The sequence below is a fragment of the Schistocerca piceifrons genome, chromosome X (genome assembly GCF_021461385.2).
Source record: "Schistocerca piceifrons isolate TAMUIC-IGC-003096 chromosome X, iqSchPice1.1, whole genome shotgun sequence".
NCBI lineage: Eukaryota > Metazoa > Arthropoda > Insecta > Orthoptera > Acrididae > Schistocerca > Schistocerca piceifrons.
The window spans coordinates 928,400,233-928,426,093 of record NC_060149.1 but is presented as its reverse complement, the minus strand read 5'-3'; the positions used below and the strand labels follow the sequence as shown (position 1 = coordinate 928,426,093).

Below are 25,861 nucleotides of genomic sequence, written 5' to 3'. Positions count from 1 at the left end.
TTCTCACACTGGGTAAAAGATAAAAAATTAGTTACAGCATTGTGCACAGCATTTTGTGCAAAGATAACATTAATACCATGTAATGGATGCCATTTTTTTCTTTTGGTACAGTAAATAAGTACATATTCAAAAGTGTTTATAATTACAACTATCTAATATTTACAGGGAAAACTAAGGCTGCATGCACTGCAAATACTTCACATGTAACGGAGCAAACTTGGCTTCAGTGGTATCACACTAGAAAGATTATGGTGAAACTAGGATCATCATTTGATTAGAGACTAATAGTAACCACATAATGCCAAGTATCAGTACTGTAAATAATTAGTTCCGTCAGTAGGGAAAAACAACCAGAATCTTTAATCTGAACAAGTGGTTCTCACCTATAAACTTTAAGGCTTAAGCCATCTGTTAATGTTATTTGAACCTTTCAAGATGGTACATTGCATGCCCACGTCTAGCCTACTGGCATTAGATTATGTGGCTAACAGGAACAGGAATGCAGTTTTATTTAAATTGCTCTAGTGAAGGAATTATTTGTCAAAAATAATTAAAATTTCGGATATTGTTGACAACAGACCTCTATTGTGTTTCAAACACACACAATCACTTAACATGTACCTTCAGTGTGATACAACTGGAAGCAATCATTGAAACAAAGCCTATAATACAGTTTTCTTCCTGTGGGTTTCCAGCAGTTTTGTTACAAGATGCTACCTGATGTTTACACGTGCACATTCCTTTGCCTTTCACTGGCTTGATAAACAATAAATACACTGTGCACTGAATTATTTATAGCCTTTCCAATATTTTCATGTATCACTTTACATATTTTTTTCTATCTGCAGACAGAATTTATAGTTCCCGATTTATTCCGACTCGCGCACTTCCAGAAAAAGATCTTAATGGTGCGTCAGCATAGAAATGCCTACACTTTGCGGTGTTGCCTGTCATTAGTAGATGCAGAGTATCACAGTTTTACCTGTTAAACTGCAACTGTTGTGATTATTATGATTGGGTTATCACCAATGCAGGTGCTCATGATGTGCAAGTGCCTATGATGATTCCTGGCTTGTGTTAACAAATACAGGGGGTTAAGGATACAGGTACAGATATTGTGATCACTGGTACCATAATTTGTATTCACTTCAGTGTGTTAGTTGTTTTTTCCTCTCTGGCTTCCCACAAACACGTCACAATTTATTACCAGATGTTTTCTGCACAGTTGTAACTGCACAGCAAAGTGGACTATGCTTGTCAATATATATTTTGCGTTCACACTTCAATAAATATCTGACCTGCTGCCCACAGGTAAAATTAACATTTAACCTCCACCGGTTGCACTGTTGTACTTCGCTCATTTTCACTGCCCATCATTTCTGGTCAGCTTTTCTGAATATTGGTGCCAGATATCATCATGACAACCTTCTTGCCACCTGCCCCTCCCCACTCCTTAGTTGCGGTGTTTTTCTGCTTTCACGTCAGTACGCATCTAGTTGCTGTACGGAACACAACATGTGATCGGTAGAAGGTTAACGGCTTACTTGTGCCATGCATACTTTGAGGTAATAACAAACCTAAAAACATACTACTCTCAACAGGTATAACTATTAGTCTACAAAGGAATTAAATACTGATGTAACTCTGTTTACTACCTGTTTTCAGACATCAATAAAAACATTTATATCCCCAACACCCCATATATACATTCAGAATGTTACTTCTTGACTTACAGAGAGGGAAAATCCTGTTTATGGTCTTTCACATAAGAGCCAAACAGGTCACATCATTCAAACTGATTTTACTGCTTATTTATACAAATTCAAATACAAAATTTATTTCTCTGAATGCTTTCCAAAAAATTTTAATACATATGGGGGCAGTGTGGAGATGGAAGGGGGAGGGTTACTAACTCGCAAAGAAAGCAGTTTCTCACTAGGTCAAAAGCTTCACTGCATTGGGGTTAATAATTCAGATGTGTGATAGTTCAAAACAGTCTACCTTTCGCATTAAAGAACATTAATAGGTCAACCAAATTTAAAGGATCACAAAAATATATTCCCAAGGTGCTTTCTTTCAGAGTTAAGTGGCTGAATATTCACAATCAAAATTTTAAAACTCTACACACAGTTCAGAGTAAAAGTTGTAGTACTTACTTTTGAGAGACTTTCCCTGAACAGCTAACAGCAGCAACGTCAAACTTATAGTTTTTCCTCTTCTCGCAGTTCAAGGCTTTCCTAGCACGCAGTTCAGCTTCACCTTGGTTTTTCAGGATGATCTACACAACATAAATACCCAAATTAAATTATGTATTAAGCATCAGTTATAATTAAATCTTAACATACAGCTTCTTTGGAAGTTAAATCTTTTACGATGCATCTAATCCCGCAAATTTTGCAAAATGACTGACTTACAGCAAAAGCACGATACAACTTCCTCTACCCCATTTTTGTTGAATATGCGCATACCTTATGAATAGGAGACTTCACCCGTCAAATGGAAGAACATAACTTTATATACAGTTAAGTCCTTGTCTGATGTCAACTTCGGCAGTTTGTGTGATTATATTTACTTAAGTTAGTGCTACCTAGAAGTCTCCTGAATTACTCATGAGTAATTAACAGTCACAGAACTCCACATAGTACCTGATAAATTTAATAAATTACATGATAGGGATCACTTTTCTCTAGTAGTGATTCTTGCAACACAGCAAAACAAGGCAGAGAGAAAGAATGGCGTACCCTGAAGGATGTCACCTTCGTTCCAAATTTCAACTGCAAATTGAAAGATATAGCAGACTACACTGACACCTACATAAATTATTACTCTAAGTATTATTTTAGTTGACAAGAAAGCTACAGTGTAAAGAAGATACGTTACCTTGAATGGAGCTTCACCATGGTGCTTATTCACAATTCGAAACTCACAAATATGAGCACCAGTTGCTCTAATTCTTGGTCTCACTTCTACAATAGTTTCATTCTCTTTTACAAGCCCATGGTAGCCACTTTCCAAGCTGGGTAGCTCTAATCTGGGAACTGAAAAACATTCATTAACATTAAATATGATTGTCTTACACACACTGCTAACTAACAGTACCAACTGGAAAAGTATTTTTTAATTAAGTTAGTACTTGTCCAACACACACACACACACACACACACACACACACACACACACACACACACACACACACACACACACACACACACACAGAGAGAGAGAGAGAGAGAGAGAGAGAGAGAGAGAGAGAGAGAGAGAGAGAGAGAGACAAACTAGTGTCTGTTCATCTACTACTGTAAAATTACTATGACTAATAAGGCAAACACTGTAATGATATATCCATACACTTTACAAAAATGTACGTATGTATGTATCTATGTGTTTACGTGTTCCACATCTCCCCCGAAACAACTGGACAGGTTTCAGTCAAATTTGGTACACACATCACGTCTTGTTGTGGTCTTCAGTCCAAGACTGGTTTGATGCAGTTATCCATGCTACTCTATGCCATGCAAGCCTCTTCATCTCCGAACAACCACCACAACCTATATCATTCTGAATCTGCTTACTGTATTCATCTGTCTCCCTCTATAATTTACAACCCCCACACTTCCCTCCAATATTAAACTGATAATCCCTTGATGTCTCAGAATGTGTCCTGTTGATCAACCCCTTCTTCTAGGTAGGGTGCACCACAACTTTCTTTTCTCCCTCATTAATTACGTGATCTACCCATGTAATCTTCAGCATTCTTTTCCAACACCACATTGAAAAAGCCTCTATTTTCTTCTTATACAAATTGTTTATCATCGATGTTTCACTTTTATACATGGCAACACTCTATACAAATATTTTCAGAAAAGACTTCCTCATACTTAAATCTATATTCAATGTTAACGAATTTCTCTTCTTCAGAAATGTTTTTCTTGCCATTGCCAATCTACATTTTATATCCTCTCTACTTCAGCCATCATCAGTTGTTTTGCTACCAAATAACAAAACTCATCTACTACACTGTACCACATTTCTTAATTTAAGTGCCTCTGCATCACCTGATTTAATTTGACTACATTCCATTAACCTTGTTCTGCTTTTGTTGACATACATCTTATATCTTCCTTACAGGACACTGTCCATTCCGATCAACTGCCCTTCCAAGTCCTTTGCTGTCTCTGACAGAAATACAATGTCATCGGCAAACCTCAAAGTTCTTATTTCTTCTCCCTAATTTAATTCCTACTCAATTCTTCTTTGATTTTCTTTACTGCTTGTTCAATGTAGAAATCAGATAACATTAGGGGTAGGCTACAATCATGTCTCACTCCCTTCTCAATCACTGCTTACCTTTCATGCCCCTCAACTCTCATAACTGCTATCCGGTTTCTGTACACGTTGTATATAGCATTTTGCTCCCTGTATTTTATCCCTGCAATCTTCAAAATTTCAAAGAGAATATTCCAGTCAACATTTTCAAAACCTTTCTCTAAGGCTATAAACGTAGGTTCATCTTACCTGAACCTACCTTCTAAGATAAGTTGTAGGGTCAGCAATGCCTCGTATGTTCCTAAATTTCTCCAGAATCCAAATTGATCTACCTCGAGGTTGGCCTTTACCAGTTTTTTCATTTTTCTGTCCTCATTCGTGTTAATATTTTGCAACCCCGACTTATTAATCCGATAGTTCTATCATAGTCATTTCCTGTTTTACTAACTGGAAATCACTGCTGTTGAGGTAAGAACCACCTGCCTATCAAAGATGTAGGGGTGGAAAAGCAGTGTAGCCCATCTCATGCCAATACCCATACTTTAGTCATCCAGTATTTGAGAATGAGAGCACTTTGAGACTTGCAACATATGTAACACAATTTCAAAGCTTTACCAAACTACTACTCACTTGTGACCTCCACAAAATGACGAAAGGAAAAAGTTTACTGTTTACAACATTTTCGCTATTCATCCAGTAAAACTGCCACACGAAACATGATGTTTTAATTTATTACTTCTCGACTACGAACAGTATTTGTAATACTCTGCACACAGTAATCACATGTTTTGCTGAATATACGTGCAAAATTATATTGTCGTGTTACACAGTTCAGGATGTACAATGTCAAACAGAGAGAAGCGTGAAAGTGAAAAACTGCTGCAGCCAGCACGAAGATTTGATTTATTACTTCTTTGCTACTACCTCTATTCACAACACATTTTCCTGACAGTAACCACATAAACCACTAGATATGCCTGCAAAACAATATCACTGTGCAACACACAGTTAAGGAGATATGACGTCAAATATTGAGGTGCACGAAAATTATGAAAATACAAGTGAAACTAGTTAAAGATATGTGAAATATATTTGAAATGTGCGTACACTAGCAAAGCCGGAGCTAAAAGCTCATCCTAAACCCCTGGAATGATTAAACAAAATTGGTATACATCTGGAAAAAATGCTGCGATGGTAAGAACAATGAGCCTCCTATTGCAGTGAGCATGATATCATGGGAAGAGAAAGGGCAGAGGAGGAGATGGGCACTGAGAGGGGGAGGAGGAGATGCAATTACAGGGAGTGGGAGGAGATGCAATTAGAGGAGGCAGTAGGAGATGGAATTCGGAGGGGGTGGAGGGGGTAGGAGGAGGAGATGGTCAGAGTGTGAGAGGTGGCAGAGATAGACTAACAGAAGACTGGAATATATATGTACACAGGCAATGCCAGGTACTCAGCTAGACAGCCTGTTGAACTACACAAATAATTTACTGAACCTGACTACCCCCCCCCCCCCCCCCAAAAAAGGTCATACCAGGCTCATAAGTTAATGACAGGTTTGTCTCCTTCAAATGAAAATAAGTAGGTCATAACTACAAAAAAAGCCATAATAAAATTTTTTTACTTCACTAAAAGATGACAACCTGGTTGATCACTCGATTGCAAAAGTAACATTTTTTCGTGTACAATGCTACGCTTAAGACACTGACATTGTCAAATAATTCAGTTTAATTCGAAGAGCCAGTTCTCGCTTGTTCTCGTCATCACCCCATGTAACATCACTGTATGAAGTTTCGAGCATAAATGCCGAATAAAGGAATTCGCGTAGTCCGTATCAATTCAGGCAGGCTAGGAAAAATCCTACCTTCATAGTCTCAGATGTTATTGAATTTAGCATATGTTAAAATGAAGGACTATACAAGGAACAAACTTTTTTTTCTCCAAAAAAATTTCTGCTCCGAGATACAGCCCTCCAAAGATGACACTGCACATACCATTTTGAAGATAAGCATTTTGGGAAAAAATTTAAACTGCTGTATTTCTGGAGCAGTTCTAGATATTTTGTTGGTTTTTTCCTTTTTATTTGAAAGATAATAGCTCTATGACTGCAAAGAAATCCATCACTTGGACTTATCTGTCAAAGTTGTTGTACTATAGTGTTCTGAACTTTTTACAGTTTATGGAATTTTTTTTTTTTTTTCAAAAATGTCAATCCATAAAATTTTGATTTTTTGTTGTTGTCGATTAGTACCGCACAGTTCTACATTTCCTGAAAAGAAGAGCTTCCACTTTTAGGTTAAACAGGTTTTATAAACAATTGAAATTTTTATCATACATAAAACCTGTTTTATCATCACATAACAGACTCATAAAAATCAAAACCTAGCCTTATTTAACATAATTTTAGTTTTGAAAGATGAGTAAGAGACTCATTTTTAAGCATTTTAAATGGTTCCAAAAGTACGTGAAAGGTCCACAGACTTAAAGGTTTCAATTTATACAACTTCTGTGCACTCTGCTTTGTACTGAAATTAGCCAGTCAATGAACTAAAAATGCATTCCACTGCTTCAATATCTTCCTTTGATATAGAATGATGTCTTCCTGTTGAACCAATAGGAACTGGAGCAATTACAATCTTCAAAACATTGTAAACAGGAAGTGAACACTGATGGTGGTGTTGCCATCCAGTTGGAAACCTATATCCACAGCAGCTGGTACATGTGGTAGCACTAAGTTCACTACAATTTTGTTTAACTCGCAACTGGTGTCTATAATCTCTGGAATCCACCAGTCACAATCATACACACATGCCACAAACATCCCCCTTCTCAGATTGTGAATCCGAATATTATCCTGCTGTTTCTGAGGTGTTGGCCGAATGAACAAAATTTCTTCTTTCTTGCTCTTTAAAGTGCATGCAACTTGAGTTCGCCCATCACTTTGAGTCCAAAAATGTGTCTTCTTAATTGCTGTCACATGAGTAGTTTGTTTAGACCATTCTTCTTCTCACAGAATTCAATTTCCTCTTTGGACAAAAGAATGAGGGCTGTGGATGTGTAAGATTTCACAACTCTCGTAAAATCCTCAGAATTCTAAATTGCAACTGTATTTGGTCTGGAAAGATTATATTTTGTAGCATGTGCTCCAGCAGGCCGCCTACATCATCACAAAGCCTCTTCCCGTGACCAGTAGCACTGCATACCTAGTCAGTTGGCACAAGTGACTTACTCAATTCAAATAGCTGGTAACGATTTTTAAAATAAGTACGAGCACCATCAGAAATAATGATGATCTTCTCTGCTCCTGTTTGCAGTTCAAGAATTTTGCACATTTGCTAGCAAAGCATGTCCTGAGTCATGTCCTGTGTCATCACTTTTAACTGCAACACTTGCGGTCTTGCTTTGGAAATATGTCACTCCTGTAAAAATTGAAACCTGGTCATTACTCCAATGATACCCTTGTACTTCTTCACGGAAAATTACAGACCAGTTCTCAGCAAAATCACAGTGAAGCAGTAAAAATAGTTCTTCAGCCTGTACACACCCTTTCACTTCTGCAATGTGTTGTTGCAATTACTTCAGATGCTGGTGTGTTACTGCTTTGAAATTCATCAATGAAACTGTCAAAGGCAACAGTTTTCTTAATTAGTTTATTTTCCTCCCATGTCACATGTGTGATTTCTGCAAGGCCAAGTGTCTGTAAAGACAATCCTCCCTTTCCAGGGCAGTCTTGAAACAAATAAGTCTCTCACTTTACATCACAGACTACTAATGACTTCACATGCCCAACCAAGGTGTCATGTCATGTGCTCCAGTAAGTTCTTCAAAGTTACCACACAAAGTTCAAAATTCGTGCAGTACACACATAAACAGAGTCTCTAAGTGGGTGTGGAACTACCCACTTATGCCGTCATGCATAAAATTTTGATCTTCCAATATGTGAAGTTGTACAGTTGCTCTTATAAATTGCAAAATTTTCTTTAATACTACGAGTCATGTACCTCTTCACTTTCAAAACTGTTACAGTTTGTGTCTTTTTTTGTTGGCACTCTGGCAAAAACAATTTGTCTTACAGCTAAATTGACTGAACTATTTGAACATGAGCTGCTTCTACAGGATGACCATAATAGGGATCTGGTCTTCTAAAGACTCCTTTTACAGACCTCACATTTCTTGATTTATCTATCATGTACTTTCATACTGACGGAACATGGTTCAAAATTGTTTTCTTTGAAAATGTCTCTGGAATAATAGTTAAAACTTTTACCTTTTCACTGTAGGGTGCACAATATTCAACAACTGAATTGATATCTGTGAAAAATTCCTGGCAAGCGGGGCAAGAGTCCTTTGGTTCATTTTCTTCTGAAGATGGAATTTCTACTTTGAAGAGTGTGGCCAGTTTTACTGCAGTGTATTCACCCACAGCTTTAGTAATTTCTCTGCGCTTTCTTGATGCATAGAGCTTATGACTCTACTTCACTGACTATGGGTCCTTAACAGGACTAACACCTACTTCTGTAGTTGACTAATTCTGGGTATTTAATTCTTCCTCTATTGATGCAAAATCTGCACCATGGGAGGCTTCACCTTGTTCAGATACTATCATTGTTCTATTCTTTCAAAACATTTAGAACATAAAAATCTGTCACTGGACACATCGTCACTTTAAAACAATCTTCAAATGAGAACACTTATTCCCAACCTGAACCAAGTCTTTTTGTTTTTCTTATATATCACTTTTATAGATATTCACACAGTCAGCACACTTCACTCTCCTGTGGCTTCAGTCAGAAGACATTTCAAACAGTCCTTTTCACAAAACACTGTGTCAAGTGGCAAATTCCTCACGAAAACAGAGAACTCACTGGATGGTCTCAGATTTATTAGAAGCCTCTTCAGTAAACAAATTAGCACTGAACAACTACAATACAGAAGAAACCTACACTGAACAACCATGACAAAGAAACTGACAAGAACCTACAATGAAGTTTAAGAGATATCTGCAACAATGAAAGTGAAAAGAAGTAACTGTAACAAAGACAATAGAAATAAACATTGTAACAAAGAAACAACTTCAGTGAAGACATACATTACCCTCGAAAGTTTAAAAAAAAATTAGTTTTTTAAAATAAAACATGTCCAACTTAAAAGTGGAAGCTCTCCTTTACAGAGAATATAGTACTACATGGTACTAATCAACAAAAAATCTAACTTTTCTGGATTGGAATTTCTGAAAAAAATTTTTTCAGTAAATTATAAGAAAATTCAAAAGGCAACAGTAAAAGAAATGACAGATATGTCCAAACAGAGGATACCATTGTAATCATAAAGCAATTATCTTTCAAATAAAAAAAACTCTAACAAAATATCTACAACTGTTAAAGAAATATTTAAATTTAAAATTTTTTTCCGAAATTCGCATCTCCAAAATGGTGTTCGCAGTGTCATCTTTGGAGGCCTGTATCTCGGGGCAGGTATTATTTTATTTTTATTTTTTTTTTTTTTTTTGGAGGAAAAAAAAAGAGAGAAAATTTGCTCTGATTGTTGCCAGCATCACATCACTGGTATACTTGGGAAGGCAGGGGAACCAGATCTGTCACTGACTATATAATAAAAGATCAGGAATTCAGGAAGGCTGCGAGGGACACACGTGTATTCAGGGGATTCTTTGATGACACTGATCACTATTTAATCTGCAGTGAAATTGGTATTGTGAGGCCGAAAATGCAGGAGGTCAGGTCCATATGTAGCAGGATAAGAGTGGAGAAACTTCAGGATAAGGAAATCAGGCACAAGTACATAACAGTGATCTCAGAAAGGTACCAGTTAGTTGAATGTAGTCAATTACAGTCATTGGAAAAGGAATGGGCAAGGTACAGGGACACAGCACTAGAAGTGGCTAAAGGTCTTGGAACAGTAGTGTGTAAAGGTTGGATGAAGCAAATATCTTCGTGAAATGACACAGTCAAGGCAGCCTGTAAAAGGAAAAAGGTGGCGTATCAAAAATTGCTACATACTAGAACTCAGGTAGACAAATTTATGTTGAAGAAAGAAACAAAGCCAAACAGATAATTGCAGCATCCAAGAAGATATCTTGGGAAGACTTTGGAAACAGGTTGGAGACTGGGTCAAGCTGCTGGAAAACCATTCTGGAGTGTAATTAGCAGTCTTTGAAAGGGAAGTAAGAAGGAAATGACAAGTATTTTGGACAGGTCAGGAAAACTGCTGGTGAATCCTGTTGATGCCTTGGGCAGATGGAAGGAATATTTTGAAGAGTTGCTCAATGCAGGTGAAAATACGATGATCAGTAATGTTTCAGATTTCAATGTACAATGGGATAGGAATGACGATGGAAATAGGATCACATTTGAGGAAGTGGAGAAAATGGTCAATAGATTGCAGTGCAATAAAGTGGCTGGGGTGGATGAAATTAAGTCGGGACTCATCAAATACAGTGGAATGTCAGGGCTTAAATGGCTACACAGGATAACTGAAATGGCGTGGGAGTCGCGACAGGTTCCATCAGACTGGACGAAAGCAGTAATCACACCAATCTTTAAACATGGAAACAGAAAAGACTGTGGGTTAAATCTTCTCAGGTATTGTTGAAAGGAAAGTGTGAGTATTAGTTGAGGACTGATTGGATGAAAATGAGTGTGAATTTGGGCCTCTTAGAGGTTGTCAGGACCAGATCTTTAGCTTATGGCAAATAATGGAGAAGTGTTACGAGTGGAACAGGGAATTGTATCTATGCTTTATAGATCTAGAAAAGGCATGTGACCAGGTTCCTAGGAGGAAGTTATTGTCTGTTCTACGAGATTATGGAATAGGAGGAAAACTTTTGCAAGCAATTAAAGGTCTTTACATCGATAGTCATGCAGCAGTTAGAGTTGACGGTAAATTGAGTTCACGGTTCAGAGTAGTTTCAGGGGTAAGACAAGGCTGCAACCTGTCTCCACTGTTGTTCATATTATTTATGGATCATATGTTGAAAAACAATAGACTGGCTGGGTGAGATGAAGATATGTGAACACAAAATAAGCAGTCCCGCATATGCAGATGACTTAGTTGTGATGGCAGATTCAATTGAAAGTTTGCAAAGTAATATTTCAGAGCTAGATCGGAAATGTAAGGACTATGGTATGAGGATTAGCATCTCCAAAACGAAAGTAATGTCAGTGGGAAAGAGAGATAAACAGATTGAGTGCCAAATAGGAGGAACAAAGTTAGAATAGGTGGATGGTTTCAAGTACTTAGGATGCATATTCTCACAGGATGGCAACATAATGAAAGAACTGGAAGTGGGGTGTAGCAAAGCTAATGCAGTGAGCACTCAGCTACTATCTACTCTCTTCTGCAAGTAGGAAGTCAGTACCAAGACTAAGTTATCTGTGCACCGTTCAATCTTTCGACCAACTTTGTTGTATGGGAGTGAAAGCTGGGTGGATTCAGGTTACCTTATCAATAAGGTTGAGGTTACGCATATGAAAGTAGCTAGGATGATTGAGGTACTAGTAGATGGGAACAGTGGCAGGAGGGTGTCCAAAATGAGGAAATCTAAGAAAAACTGGGAATGAACTCTACAGATGTAGCAGTCAGGGCGAACAGGCTTAGATGGTGGGGGTCATGTTACACGCATGGGAGAAGCAAGGTTACCCAAGAGACTCCTGGGTTCAGCAGTAGAGGGTAGGAGGAGTCGGGGTAGATCAAGGAGAAGGTACCTGGATTCAGTTAAGAATGATTTTGAAGTAATAGGCTTAACATCAGAAGAGGCACCAATGTTAGCACTGAATAGGGGATTATGGAGGAATTTTATAAGGGGGACTTTGCTCCAGACTGAACACTGAAAGGCATAGTCAGTCTTAAAAGATGATGATGATGGAAACAAAAAAATACAGGTTTCTTACTTACCCCTGAATTTTAACATATGCTAAATTCCATCACATCCAAGACTATGAAGGTAGCCCCCCTGACTGAAGCGATATGGATTATGCCAATATGAGTTCACTATTGACTACAAAATTTGACCTGGAATTCCTTATCTGTATTTTTAAGTGACTATCCCAGAATCTGGTAAAGTAGCAGGTTGCCTACCTAACAGCTTCCAGGGGGCAACAAAAACACGGCTTTCAATATTTCGCATAATTACTGATCATGTTTAAAAATCTATCAATCTACTCATTAAGAGGTATATTGTTATGTTAAAAGTTTAACACAATAAGTATTACAAATACCCGGAACTTATTTGTCCAGTACTTGATAATGGGAGCACTTGAGTGTTCCCAGGAATTTTGCACAATTTCTAACCTGTACAAAACTTCTCTCACTGACTCCCCCCTTCCCATACAAAATAATTAAAGGAAAAGAAAACTTATTACTTACTACATTTTTACTTTTCATATAGTAACATTTTAGCATGACATATGAACTTTAAATTTATTACTTCTTTACTACCAACTCTATTTACAACACAGTTTGCAGACAGTATCAACATATACCACTTAATGTACCAACAGAATTATATTGTACAAAACATAGTTCAGGAGATATGACATGATGAACGTTGAATGGAAGGCAGATCGGGTTTAATGTCCCGTCGACATTGAGGTTATTAGAGATGGAGCACAAGCTCAGACTGTGTCAAGGATGAGTGCCCTTTCAAAAGAACGATCCCACGATCTGCCCAGAATGATTTAAGAAAATCATGGAAAACTGAAATCATGGAAAACTGAAATCTGGTTGACTGGGCACGGGTTTGAACTGCAACTCTCCCGAATGGGAGTCCAGTGTGCTAATCACAAAAAAAAAAAAAAAAAAAAAAAAAAAAAAAAAAAAAAAAAAAAAAAAAACTTGCTTTTGCTTAAAATGGAGCACAAATTACACACATTATATAAATCCAGTGTTTCATAATGAGAGCACTTGGCAGTTTCCAACAATCTTTAGGCATAATTTCAAACCTTGTCCAAACTTTATCTCACATACACGCTTAACATTATGTATTTAACACGTTAACTCATATGCAAAGTAATCAGATGTTTGAAGCTGTTTCCTACATGATAGTTTAATTCTTTAAAGAATTGGGAGTTTTCTGGTGTATAACTGACTGCCAAAATATTTCAAAGAAAAAAATTAATGAGGAAGGCAAATGTTTACTCCATTTTCATTTTGTCAATCGTTCTGTCTACTGACCAAGTAGAGGTTCAAACTGAATTCTGATGACTTGGATGTTTTAATGTTGCTTATGAGAGGCAAAGTAGTCTATCTGAGTCAAAGTCTGCTACATAGCTGAGAAGGGTCATCAAGGGTCACTTTCATTTCAGTTTAAAAACAAGTTTATTTAGCCTTGACACATCTGAGCACACCCACAATGAGGGAGGAAAGTGAGAGCCTAAGCAACATATCTGAACAACAAACCTTAGAGGAAACATTAAGAAATGGTTACTGTAGGATTCTATAAAATGAAAAATTTCTTCCAGAAACTTAAACATGATAAATTTAAGACAGATTAAAAGAACTGTTTGTTGGTTTTGCTTTAATATTATGACTTCCAGTCACAATGAAACAACCTGCATAGTTAATTTATGGTCCATCTTTACTTAGTACTGACAGCCAACTGTTTTCCACTATTTCAAATTGTTCTTAGAAGTCTTTTGCAGTTTTTCCTTACAAAACATATTACTGTATAGTGTTTGTCACTTTACAAAAAGTCACATTACACCGTCACCATACTACAAATAGAGAAACATTATTTTAAGCTCTCTAAAAGTCACCAGTCAGAGAGTGCCATTTACCAAGTGGAATTAAACAACTTTCTAGTTAATTCCAGTGAAACTGACAATTGTTTCTCTGACCAGATGCCCCTCCTGACACCACACCATGTTAACTTTATGGGTAGGCCTGTTGTGTGCGAACTGAAAGATTACGCCTTTATTTCTGTGCATTAACACGTTTTAACTGTTTGAGTGTGTTGTGTTACTGATGTAAGGATTGACAATCCTGATGGTATCCGTTTAAATGTGTGTGAGGAGACTGGCTAAAACTGCACTGGAATTCAGCAGTGCACCAATGTTTTCTGCAACATCATCATAAATAGGGGTTTTTGAATGGATTTAGGTAACAAACTCTGCTGAACCCAATGGTTAGGATTCTCTAATGCTGCTTTAAGCATTAGATATGCCACATCAGCATCTCAAAAGCCCCCCCCCCCCCAATGTTTCTAATGACCTGATTTTACAAAGGTTTTTTTAATGAGGAAAATGAAATATTAAGGGATGACACACTGCAACTTCTCAGTCACATTTAATTTCAATCACGAGATTTGAACTTTGGAATTATATTAATGTTTGTGGTGGTGTGCATTATGTAATTATCCCAAATTAGTGCAGCATCATAATGAAATATCTTCCTCAGAAAAATTGCACTTGGAATGGTTCCAATTAATTCTACCCAGTCTCCACAGCCATAGTGCCTAGCACAAATGAGTGGAGGCACTTGACTGACATACCCAGCTGTAGATGGTGGGGGAAGTAGTCCATCATCATCATCATCATCATCATCCTCCTCCTTATGCTGACAGGAGCAGAAGCATAGTAGGAATACTTCTTTCTTTCCAGGCTACTTACCAGTGTCACAGAGTAATTACATACAAAACTTCTGGCCAGTCCTTTGACGCTAACAGAATGGGAAAGGCTATATATTGCCAATAGGTTTCATTCACTCCGATCCTTCATCATTTGCACATTGGACAACTGCAGAACCACAGCACTAACACTCCTAACATCATACAAATACACACTCAGTACCATGTACGAGGAAGGTAACTTTCTATCTCCACTAGGACCATATGAAGAACAATGTTGGGTTCTTGTGATGTCACCATGACTCACTTGAGTGTGGTTGCTTGCATATATAAATGTGCAAATTCCTCAGAAAGAGATACCATGAAGGCTATCAGTGAAGTGATACAGCAATTACACAATGGACATATGGTTGAATTTACACTCGTTTAATGACTCGAAGCAAGAATATTACTTTGTCGGGAAATGGAGAGTCAACTTACTTCAACTGTTGCCTGAATTTAAGATTCACAGTCAATGCATTACACAATTTAGAATCCTATTATGTTATGTATACAACTCACATCTCAAGCAGGTAACTATTAGTAGCTAAGTTTTAGCCAATTATTATAAAAAGTGTTACTTTGTAGTGGCATTTAAATTTGAACACATGAAACTAATTTTGTGGTCATTAATAGAGCCACCCATGGAAAAAAAGTAAGAATGTTTACACGATCAATTTAAGATGAGTCTTTTGACGAAAATAAATGGAAGAAAATGTAACAGCAAGGGAGGGGGCAGGTGGAGGGAGTTAGAAGGCATTTAAGGATCCTGCTGGTTAATCAGAGCAGCTTTATGAAGAGCTAGATAAATAGTTATGAAGTAATAATGCATGATTGAGATAAATAGTTCTGAAATAATAATGCAAGATTCACAACATTTGAAAATTCTGATCTCCCCCCCTCCTCCAAAGAGATAGAGTACTAACTCAAATCAGTCAGGATGAGTTTTCATCAACTGTGACCTTGAAAGATGCAATTCACAACTCGTAAGCAAGTAAGAAAGATCACTGGAGATCTATATCAAAATGGGTAGACCCTATTTCACTCAGATGTAAAGTCAGTCTTAACCTTCACACTACCAAGCAGGGTAAACCGAGACCCCAACGCTATATTTTTTCTTGTTTTGACATGAAATTGGCAGTTGTACTTAATGACAGTTTTTGTTACCGTCAGATACACTTGTTACCTCATGTATCTTGGGTTGGTTACACAACTAAATGAATAAGATGAAAATAATATTTGATGCCTGCTGTCAGGCCTACTTGACGATTACCAACACTGCTGAAGTAGGCTACTCTGAGTAGTCAAATCAGTTACAATAACACAATACTGTCAGATATTTTCTGCTTTCTTGCACTGTCAATAATTACCTTGAGGTCACATGAAACACCTCAAAAACTTACAAAAATTTTCTTCAAGTTGATGGCCTGATATACAAAACCCAAATTAAAGTATTAGCATAAAATTCCTCTCTCGCATCAGAACGTGATTATGTAAACTGGTACAACTTTGGACAATACTTATTTAGCCTACTCTGATACAAATTTACAAACGTGAAAAAGCTATCTTCAACAAAACAAATGCAATAAATATTTCACAAACTAAGGCACAGGGCATGACTTGATTCTTACTTAGGTAAGGTGGCAGCGACAGTTATATTGAATGGGCTGTACACCTAGCCAAAGCAGAATAAGCAACCTGACTATTTTCATATTCATGACAGGTTAAGATAGATAATCTTGCTGTGCCTTATTTGTGATGATAATGCAAAAGTAATTCAGCAACATTATGAAAAAAGTCTGTAATAAAAGTGGAACTCTGTAAGAACTGATACAAATTTAGGGTTGACAAGAATGTTCAATATGAGACATTAGTTTTTGTGAGTGACGTAATGTCTCTGGCTGCTGTCATGTCAATGTTTTGGTGCATATATTCATAGTTTTGTTGTTAGCTGGTGAAGCCACTGAATGCGGAAAAAACACCCTGGTTGTGGTGAGAGACTGATCTATAAAGTTTAGCCCATCTGAAAATAACCACCAATAACATGTTATAGTTGCTATATTGTTTACAGATTTTGTCATGTGTTTTCTATGTAATTGGTCAAAGCCGACAACTCTTATCAAACATTCCTCATTATTCGGAATGAACAGAACCTTCAAAAGGGTAATCAATTGAAGAGCACTCAAAAGTGAGAACAGAAAAAAACAATCTACTAGGATAAGGAGGAATATTCGATACTAGTTATTTGCTTTGATAAGCAGCATAGGAAACTTGAGAAACAACGTAAACAACACTATGACTATAACATCATATCTGCAGTGATGTTTTCAAATGGGCTAAGTTACTGATCAGTGTTACCACAACCAGCTTTACTGGTTTCACATTCACTGGCTCCACCAGCTACCTACTAAACTGTGAAAAAACAAAATGTGCCACAGGTCAAAGCAGATGACTAGTATTGAATATTACCCACATAAGAACTTCAGAAAGTTCCAACCAATATGAATCCACATGTAAACCGACATACCTGTAGTCTCCGTTTGCAGTTCACATATCTCTTCCTGTCCACAGACAAACCCACTAATATTACACTATGACCTTACTTGATATGCCATCACAGGAATGGGAGGTACTTAACTGAATAGGCCCAATTTCCAATTACTAGTGTAGGTGTACATTACAATGGTTTACTTTTTGTGAATTATCTAGCACCAGGTGGGGGAAATGGGGATTAAGTTAAGCAAAGCTCTGCGATTTTGTGACATACTGCACATTTAGATATCATATCATACTGAACTGCAAGAATCTCCCCAATACGTCAGCAGCATATATTGATGTCATGACCAAGTGATCTCTTAGACTGAATACAGCACGAGTGTTTGAATGTATTTGACACATTAACTCACCAGCTCAATTTTTTATGATCAGACAGGGGTAATTATATCTACGGTATTCAGGGGTACTTAGATCTACAGTACTGTCAAGCCAACTCACTTGACGAAGATAACATACACTCCTTAACTATGAAGCGTTTTCTATATTGTCATCTAACAAAGCATTTGAGAAAAACTTAGCAAACAGGGACACACTAACAAAAAACTGCAATGATGAATGTGTGGATGCACAGGGACACAAGGAAATGCATGCATGGCAGGGAAGGAGGGAGAATGAGTGCCTATAGCTCACTGATGGAACATGTAAACAATAGGGGAGGGGGGGGGGTTAAGAAACAGTATCTAACTAATGTTTTATAATTCAATCCAGAGGGAAAAGGTGGAAATTTTTTTCCAGCTTCTACAGAAATAATGGGAAACGTGTTTAGCTGCTGAGGTCACATATCCCAACACTTTAGCACAACAAACCATACCAAAAATGACACGTTTAGTGGAAATCTTTAATGTGGTACAGCAATTAAACTGCACGTTTTCATAGTACGCAAGTATAAATTCTAAAGCAAAACATTTTGTTTAAGGCTCAATATTCCAACATGCATTGCTACTATGACATTTCTTGTATTTACCTAACGACAAATACTGTTCACACTATATGAGGGCAACGTCATTGTTGATAGTGTGGTACCCATGTAAGAATTATAGGAGTATCTGATGCTGAGTACACTTAACATATTAAATGCCGCTCTAAACGGGTAATCAAGTACTATGTACGTTTCCGACTTAAGAGGTTACCACAAAGTACAGTAACTTGAGCATACAATAACTTGGGCATTGTGTTAGACACTGTCTTAAATGTTTCAACTAACATTTTTACACACACACACACACACACACACACACACACACACACACTGCCTGTAACTCGTCATTCGCTTCTTCTATAATAAACAAGAACAGCTACTAAAATAGATCAATAATTCAAAAAACAAGGCCGTCCCTGAAAGTAATCGCCCACTCCGCAAATCTTACACATCATGTTATTCCTCTAGACAAAATTTGCAGCTTTGCATCAGTATCACCGGTTTCACTCGGAGATATTACCACGGTGAATTCGGAAGCCCAGAGAAACAGAAAAAGCAGTACGGCTATTGCCCGAACACGCTGATACTGCCTAGCGCTCTCTCTCTTTACATTGACATTTTGTTTGGCATGTGGTATTTCCGTACAAATTCAAAATGTAAGGTTTCCCCCCTTTTCTTTTTTTTTTAACCCAGTTACCAACGATTTAGTCATGAGTTTTGAAGCCGTTCGTTGCATACACATGAATCTATGTTAACTACAAGCCCACAACTGACTGAAGACACAACAGATTCCTGTGAGACGAGTTTTTCGGTAGGGTTTAAAAAATCTGAAAATGAAAGAACATGGCGACCGCATGGAGATGAGATGACAGAAAAATCGACACTATTTAAGGTATGGAAATGTCTCAAAAGTAGTTGCGGCTCACTTCATAACAAACATTTCGTCGCTTCTTGTCAAATAAGTTTTGTAAATTTAATTTGCTGTCATATTTAACGAAATAAGAAACACGCTTGACGTTTGTAAGTGTGCTCTTCATATAATATGCTTAAGTAAGTTGAGATTTACTTCCAAAACACCAGGATTATTCTAGTGTCACATGGGTTCAGATTTCAGAATCTCAGAGCTCGCCATTAACCTGTTTCACTCTTAACTCACCTCCATCTGTCGATACAGATCCCGGCGTGGCGTTTGGTGAAGATGCAACAAAACCTAGAAACGCTAACGCTAAAACGTATTTACCCATGCTAGGAAAGTAACTTAGAGTTCCGAGTTCCAGTGTACAGAAGTCCATGTCAAAACCTTCACACGCACATAACGCTCGCCAAACCTTTACGTCAAGGGCCCAGATACTACGAAAAAACACATCGGCCACAGCAGATACGTGAAAGCTATTTCGTTGCCCTGTCCCTTTACTGTATAGCTTCAATATCGTACTCGTAGATGGCACTGCTAAGCCCATTTGCTTGGCCAATGAGAAACCGCTACGGAGAGCGCAGCCGCGCAGTAGTTTGCCATCTTGCGGATATTTACTAGAACTAAACTCAAAGGGGTATATGCAGACCATATCCGTACTTGATTAAAAATCACAATCAAGAAAATCTATGGCAACCTATCGCACCTGCGCACATAACGTGACCCATGACGTCACAATATGATGATCATGATCAATGATCGAAAATGATCTCGTCAACAATAACAATAATTCACCTTTAGGACGTTAAAAATCGAGATACAATTAATAGGTGTTTGCTGAAATGGTGTTTCATGTGGCTAGTACCAAAACGCCTACTATTACAGCAACAAAGATAAGTTTCGATTTAAAAAATGAAGGAAACATCCTGAACACCTAACATGTAATCCAATGCTAGGACATTCGCGGGGCTGAGGTTTAGTCATTTCACTTGCGCGGCCTGTGTAGATTTCGATCTTGTGGTTTGGTCTTTAACAATATTTCGCAACTTCTATCATTCTGACTTCGAAACTATGAGAAGTTCATTACTGCTTCGGTCTTCCAAAATACCGGTTTTAAAGCATTTGTGGGGTTTGATACTTATGATTCGATATTTTAGTTCTCGTTATAAAAAGTGTTGCTTTGCACAGTATTATAGAACTGATGGAATTAAGACTTTCGTAACTAAGCCACATCACTCCATCTTGACAGCATCTGATATATGACAGTCGTAATTGTTGTTAGTGCTGCGGAGAATAACCAATGCAGTATGATGAGAACCCTTTCTCACAGTTCGCATTATAAATATGGCAAGGAAAGTTCTTGTAGACCGTAAGTCTAACATCGGCATGAAGTCACTATTAACCGCTACCCGGTAATAAGCATTTAGATAGCATTACTAGGAAAGCAAACACCCTTCCTCCCCCCCTTTTTCACCATTTTTCTTTTTATCGGAATGTTATTCTGCAGCAGTCAAGTGCACGAGTCACTCTAATAGTCTAGCATCAATGGCAACAAAATACTATACAATGTCATTCCATAATAACTACTGTTTGCGATAATATATTTTTTGACTCATTCCGCTCCCGGAAAATTATTATTACGTGGTGGGCCTACGGAACATGGCCAATGAAAGAATATACTGGAGGCCAAGTTGACCTTTTTCCCTGTATGATAAAAGAAAATACTTTTGTATGCCAACTTATAGCTAAATGTACCAAGTATTTTCACAAAAAATTACATTCTCCTTCGGCAAAAAATAAAAAAAATTAGAGACGACTGTGCAAAACTTTTTGAACGCCCTGTGTAACTCAACAACAATCTCTCTAATCGCGTCGTTCGGTTTTTGTTAATAAACCACCCTCAGGAAAGCCTGTTTACAATTGGTTTGTTTAATTTTGTCATGGCCGGCATTCTGTCAGCCATTAATTTCGTGAAGGTCGACCAAAGTCGGTTTTCGTAGCAGAAAACGTGACTTGCTGTGAGATGAGCCATTTCGAAGACTGCAGTATATTAGATTATGCACGAATACTTGGCAGCGATAAAGCCCTCTCTCTGGTGGATTCCGCGCTGTTTGACCGAAGCTCAAAAACAGGAAATGCTAAAAAATATTTGACCGAGGTACTGCAATATCTGGATTCAACACCGTAACAGGAGACAAATAGGAAAAAAATCGCATCACAAAAAATAATTAATGTATATAATGAAATTTCGGGAATACATTTTGTGTAGGTAAGTTATTTAAATGATTATCATTGAAAGATCACAGGTTAACGTAAGCACGAGATAAGCCATTGGAAATGTGAACTGCTGGTACTATAAATACTGGGTGTCATTTTGTGAGATGGAGTTCCACGCCTGTTGCACTTGCTCGTGGTCGGTCAGTACAAGGACAGTTAATCCTGTTTGTGGATGACGCCGGAGCTGTCATCCGATGACGTCCCGTATGTGCTCGATCGGAAACAGATCACGTCATTGAGCAGACCAAGGTACCAAGTCGACTCTCTGTAGAGCATGTTGGTTACAACAAAACGCTATACTGTTGGAAAACACCTCCTGCAATGATGCTCACGAATGGCAGCACAACAGGTCGAATCACCAGACTGAAGTACAAATCTGCAGCCAGGCTTCGTGAAATAGCCACGAGGGTGCTCCTGGTGTCATACGAAATCCTTCTAATCGACACTCAGCCATCACTGGCTCCGAGGCGGAATCAGCTTTCTTCGGAAAGCGCAGTAGACTTCCATCCTGCCCTCCAGCGGGCTCTCTCTTGACACCACTGAAGTAGTAAGTGTGAGTGGAATGCACGCTACAGGGCGATCGGCTTGAAGCTGTTCTTGAAGTAACCTATTTGTAACAGTTGGTTGTGTCACTGCGGAGCCAAATGCTGCTGCAAACTGAGTACGATGTCCCAGAGCCCCACACCGAACACGATGTTCGTCCCTCGTGGCCGTTCCGAGCCCGGTCTTCTTGCGACCGAGCGAGGTGGCGCAGTGGTTAGCACACCGGACTCGCATTCGGCAGTACGACGGTTCACATCTGCGTCCAGCTATCCAGATTTAGGTTTCCCGTGATTTCCCTGAATTGCTCCAGAAAAATGCCAGTACGGTTCCTTTGAAAGGCACGGCCGATTTCCTTCCCCATCCTCGAAACAATTCGAGCTGTACTCCGTCGCTAACGACCTCGATGTCGACGGGACGTCAAACCTAGTCTTCCTCCTTCCTTTGTCTTCTTGCGACTGTACCTTCTCGTGACAACCGCTACCAGCAAACATGTACAAAGACTACATTACTGCCAAGTCTTCCTGCAATATCGCAGAAAGAACGTCCAGCTTCTTGTAGCCCTACTGCACGGTCTCCTGTCGCCTTAAAGTCATTCTCGACTAACATCAACTGTTCGCATCCGATCTCAAAGTTAACTAACGTTCACGACCGTTACAGCGCGTATTTGAAGCAAACTTGCACCGTCGTATTGTCGCTACTAGCGACTGGCTCGGAATTTGAATAGGTATCATCTTTCAGATGTAGAAAATTGGATACCAACTTCCATTTATGTTGCAAAACTCCTTAGTTTTGCGATTTTATTTTCCGACAGTGTACTTGCAAAAATCGTAAACTGAGCATCAGTTAACTGTTTGGAAGTTTCGAGATGAACCGAAACTGACAAAAGTGGTTCATTCGTGAAAAACTTCCAAGAAAATGTTCGATTGTTTATTTGGTTGTCCTGGATATGTCGTACGACTACCAGTACTTCAGAAGATCAAAGGACAGCTCGTATACTGATGGCCATACCACAATTTGTTTGCCACCAGTCATCGATAAAGTCAGGAAACATCAGGAATCGTCGTATCGGTCTTCATCATGACAATAACAACTGCGACATAGCATCTGAAACAATTAATTATGTGATTGAGTAAATATCGAATGAACGTGACATTGCACGTATCCCGTGATTTATCGCCTGGCGACTTATTTTTGCTCCCTTATGAAGAACAAGAATGGGTGGGGGAACGATTTTCATCACGTCAAGACGCTGTTAAATACTTCCAAAAGTACGTTTCTGAGGTACCAATACCCGAATTAAAAAAAGGTTACACTATATTTATTTATATTGGGAGTATCAACCAATCTTTCCACCAGGTGCTGATCATATTCAAGTCTCTCTGTATTTCTGAGCAATTTCATGACATCGCTTTCATGTACAAAACTGTATCGTTTGCGAACAGAGTTACGGACGTTATATGCAAATAAATGATTTTTCCTGCATGGGTACCACAGCCATATAGAAGTTTTTGAAAGAAATTCCCTCCATTTGACTGTAAATTACCTCTCCTTTATTTCACACCGCCATGATTTCAGTTCCATAGCCAATCACATGTACAAGCTGAAATGTCACAAAATGACCGACATGCCTTAACGACATGCCATCTTCTAAAAGACATATCTTTGGTCTTATAATGCAGTCGTCGTATTACTGGCTATGAGTGCACAGCGAATAAACGTTAAAAAACTGTAATGCGTATTTGGCAGCCAATACAGTGCTGTGACCTGCATTCATGACGTCGATACGCATTACAGATTGTTAACGTTTATTCACTGTGCACAATGTCAGCCTTATTATGTGTTTTTGACATGTACTTACATCCATTAATACGATGACTGTTTTATAAGACCAGGTCTACATCTACGTCTACGATGCGTGGCGGGGGATACCGTGTACCACTATTACTCAATTCCTATCCTGTTCTACTCGCAAAAATGCATGTTATTTCAACGATGACTTAGCATTCAGGCATGTCGGTCTTTTGTGACATTTAGACTTGCAATTGAGAATGTCGATAAACCACGATTGTGTGAAATTAATGAATAGTAATTTACAGTCAAATGGCGGTAATTTCTTTCGAAAAGTTATATGCAAATTCATTTATAGATTGTTAGCTATCAGAACTTCAACACCAGCAAGGGCAGCAGTTAAAGAAATTTTACTTATTGTGCGTATACTGCGTTGTAGGAAGAATGTGTAATTTAAAAATTTGGGGTCTGCAGGATTCGAAGTTTAGCACACAGAGCTTGTTGTAAATGTTACTTGATTTAATCATCCAGGTGTAACATCAGTTTCAACTCCTGGTGTAGGTACTGCTCATGAATGTAAAACATCCGATATTTTTGTTAAGATTCGAACTTCTGTATTTATAGGTAGGATTGTTCACTCATCTACATCCGGACACACCCCCCCCCCCCCCTCCCAGAGCATACGTTTTTCATATTAAGTGCATTGCGCTGCCAGCTACTGCCAGGTACTCTATATCAGCGACCTCAGTAGACATCGTGAGAGAGCAGAATGGGGCGCTCCGCGGAACTCGCGGACTTCCAACGTGGTCAAGTGATTGGGTGTCACTTGTGTCATACGTCTGTAAGAGAGATTTTCACACTCCTAAACATCCCTAGGTCCAGTGTTTCCGATGTGTTAGTGAAGTGGAAACATGAAGGGACACGTACAGCACAAAAGCATACAGGCCGGCCTCGTCTGTTGACTGACAGAGACCGCCGATAGTTGAAGAGGGTCGTAATGTGTAATAGGCAGACATCTATCCAGACCATCACACAGGAATTCCAAACTGCATCAATATCCACTGCAAGTACTATGACAGTTAGGCGGGAGGTATTAAACTTGGATTTCATGGTGGAGCGCCTTCTCATAAACCGCACATCAAGCCGGTAAATGCCAAATGACGCCTTGCTTGGTGTAAGGAACGTAAACATTGGACGATTGAACAGTGGAGAAACGTTGTATGGAGTGAGGAATCACGGTACACAATGTGGCGATCCGATGGTAAGGTGCCGGCCGCTGTGGTCCAATGGTTCCAGGCCTTCAGTCCGGAACCACGCGGCTGCTACGGTCGCAGGTTCGAATCCTGCCTCGGGCATGGATGTGTGTGATGTCCTTAGGTTAGTTAGGTTTAAGCAGTTCTAAGTCTAGGGGACTTATGACCTCAGATGTTATATCCCATAGTGCTCAGAGCCATTTGAACAATTTTTGAACCAGTTCATAATTCACGGCCTGTGACGGAATGGTTACACGACAATAACATCCCTGTGATGGGCTGGCCTTCACAAAGTCCTGACCTGAATCCTATATAACACCTTTGGATTGTTTTGGAACGCTGACTTCGTGCCAGGTCTAACCGACCGATGTGGATACCTCTCCCCAGTGCAGCACTCCGTGAAAATGCGCTGCCATTTCCCGAGAAACCTGCCTGCCTGCGAGAGTGGAAGCTGTCATCAAGGCTAAGGGTGGACCAACACCATATTGAATTCCAGCATTACCGATGGAGGGCGCCACGAACTTGTAAGTCATTTTCAGCCAGGGGTCCGGATACTTTTGATCACGTAGTGAAGTGGTGGTAGTGAGGGTGATGCAATGAAAATTAATGTAATAGTAGGAAGAGCCGTTCAAGTAGTTTCGATTAAATGTCTGTGCAGCATATTTCGGTTTGTGTAAGCAATAACTAGTTTATAAATAAGTGCATAATCTACAGTTACTATAATTAAT

General features: G+C 38.7%; 1 protein-coding gene across 1 annotated transcript in view; it reads right to left on the bottom strand.

Moving 5' to 3' along the window:
* Positions 1-19,722, bottom strand: part of LOC124721946 (calsyntenin-1) — an 81,597-nt gene extending 61,875 nt beyond the window's left edge. The window contains exons 1-3 of the mRNA XM_047247109.1: positions 19,516-19,722; positions 2,881-3,038; positions 2,157-2,278 (exon numbers count right to left, since the gene is read on the bottom strand). Coding sequence (XP_047103065.1) covers positions 2,157-2,278; positions 2,881-3,038; positions 19,516-19,651 — 416 coding nt within the window. The 5' untranslated portion in view covers positions 19,652-19,722. The remainder of the gene's footprint in view (positions 1-2,156; positions 2,279-2,880; positions 3,039-19,515) is intronic.
* Between the last annotated feature and the right edge of the window lie 6,139 nt (positions 19,723-25,861).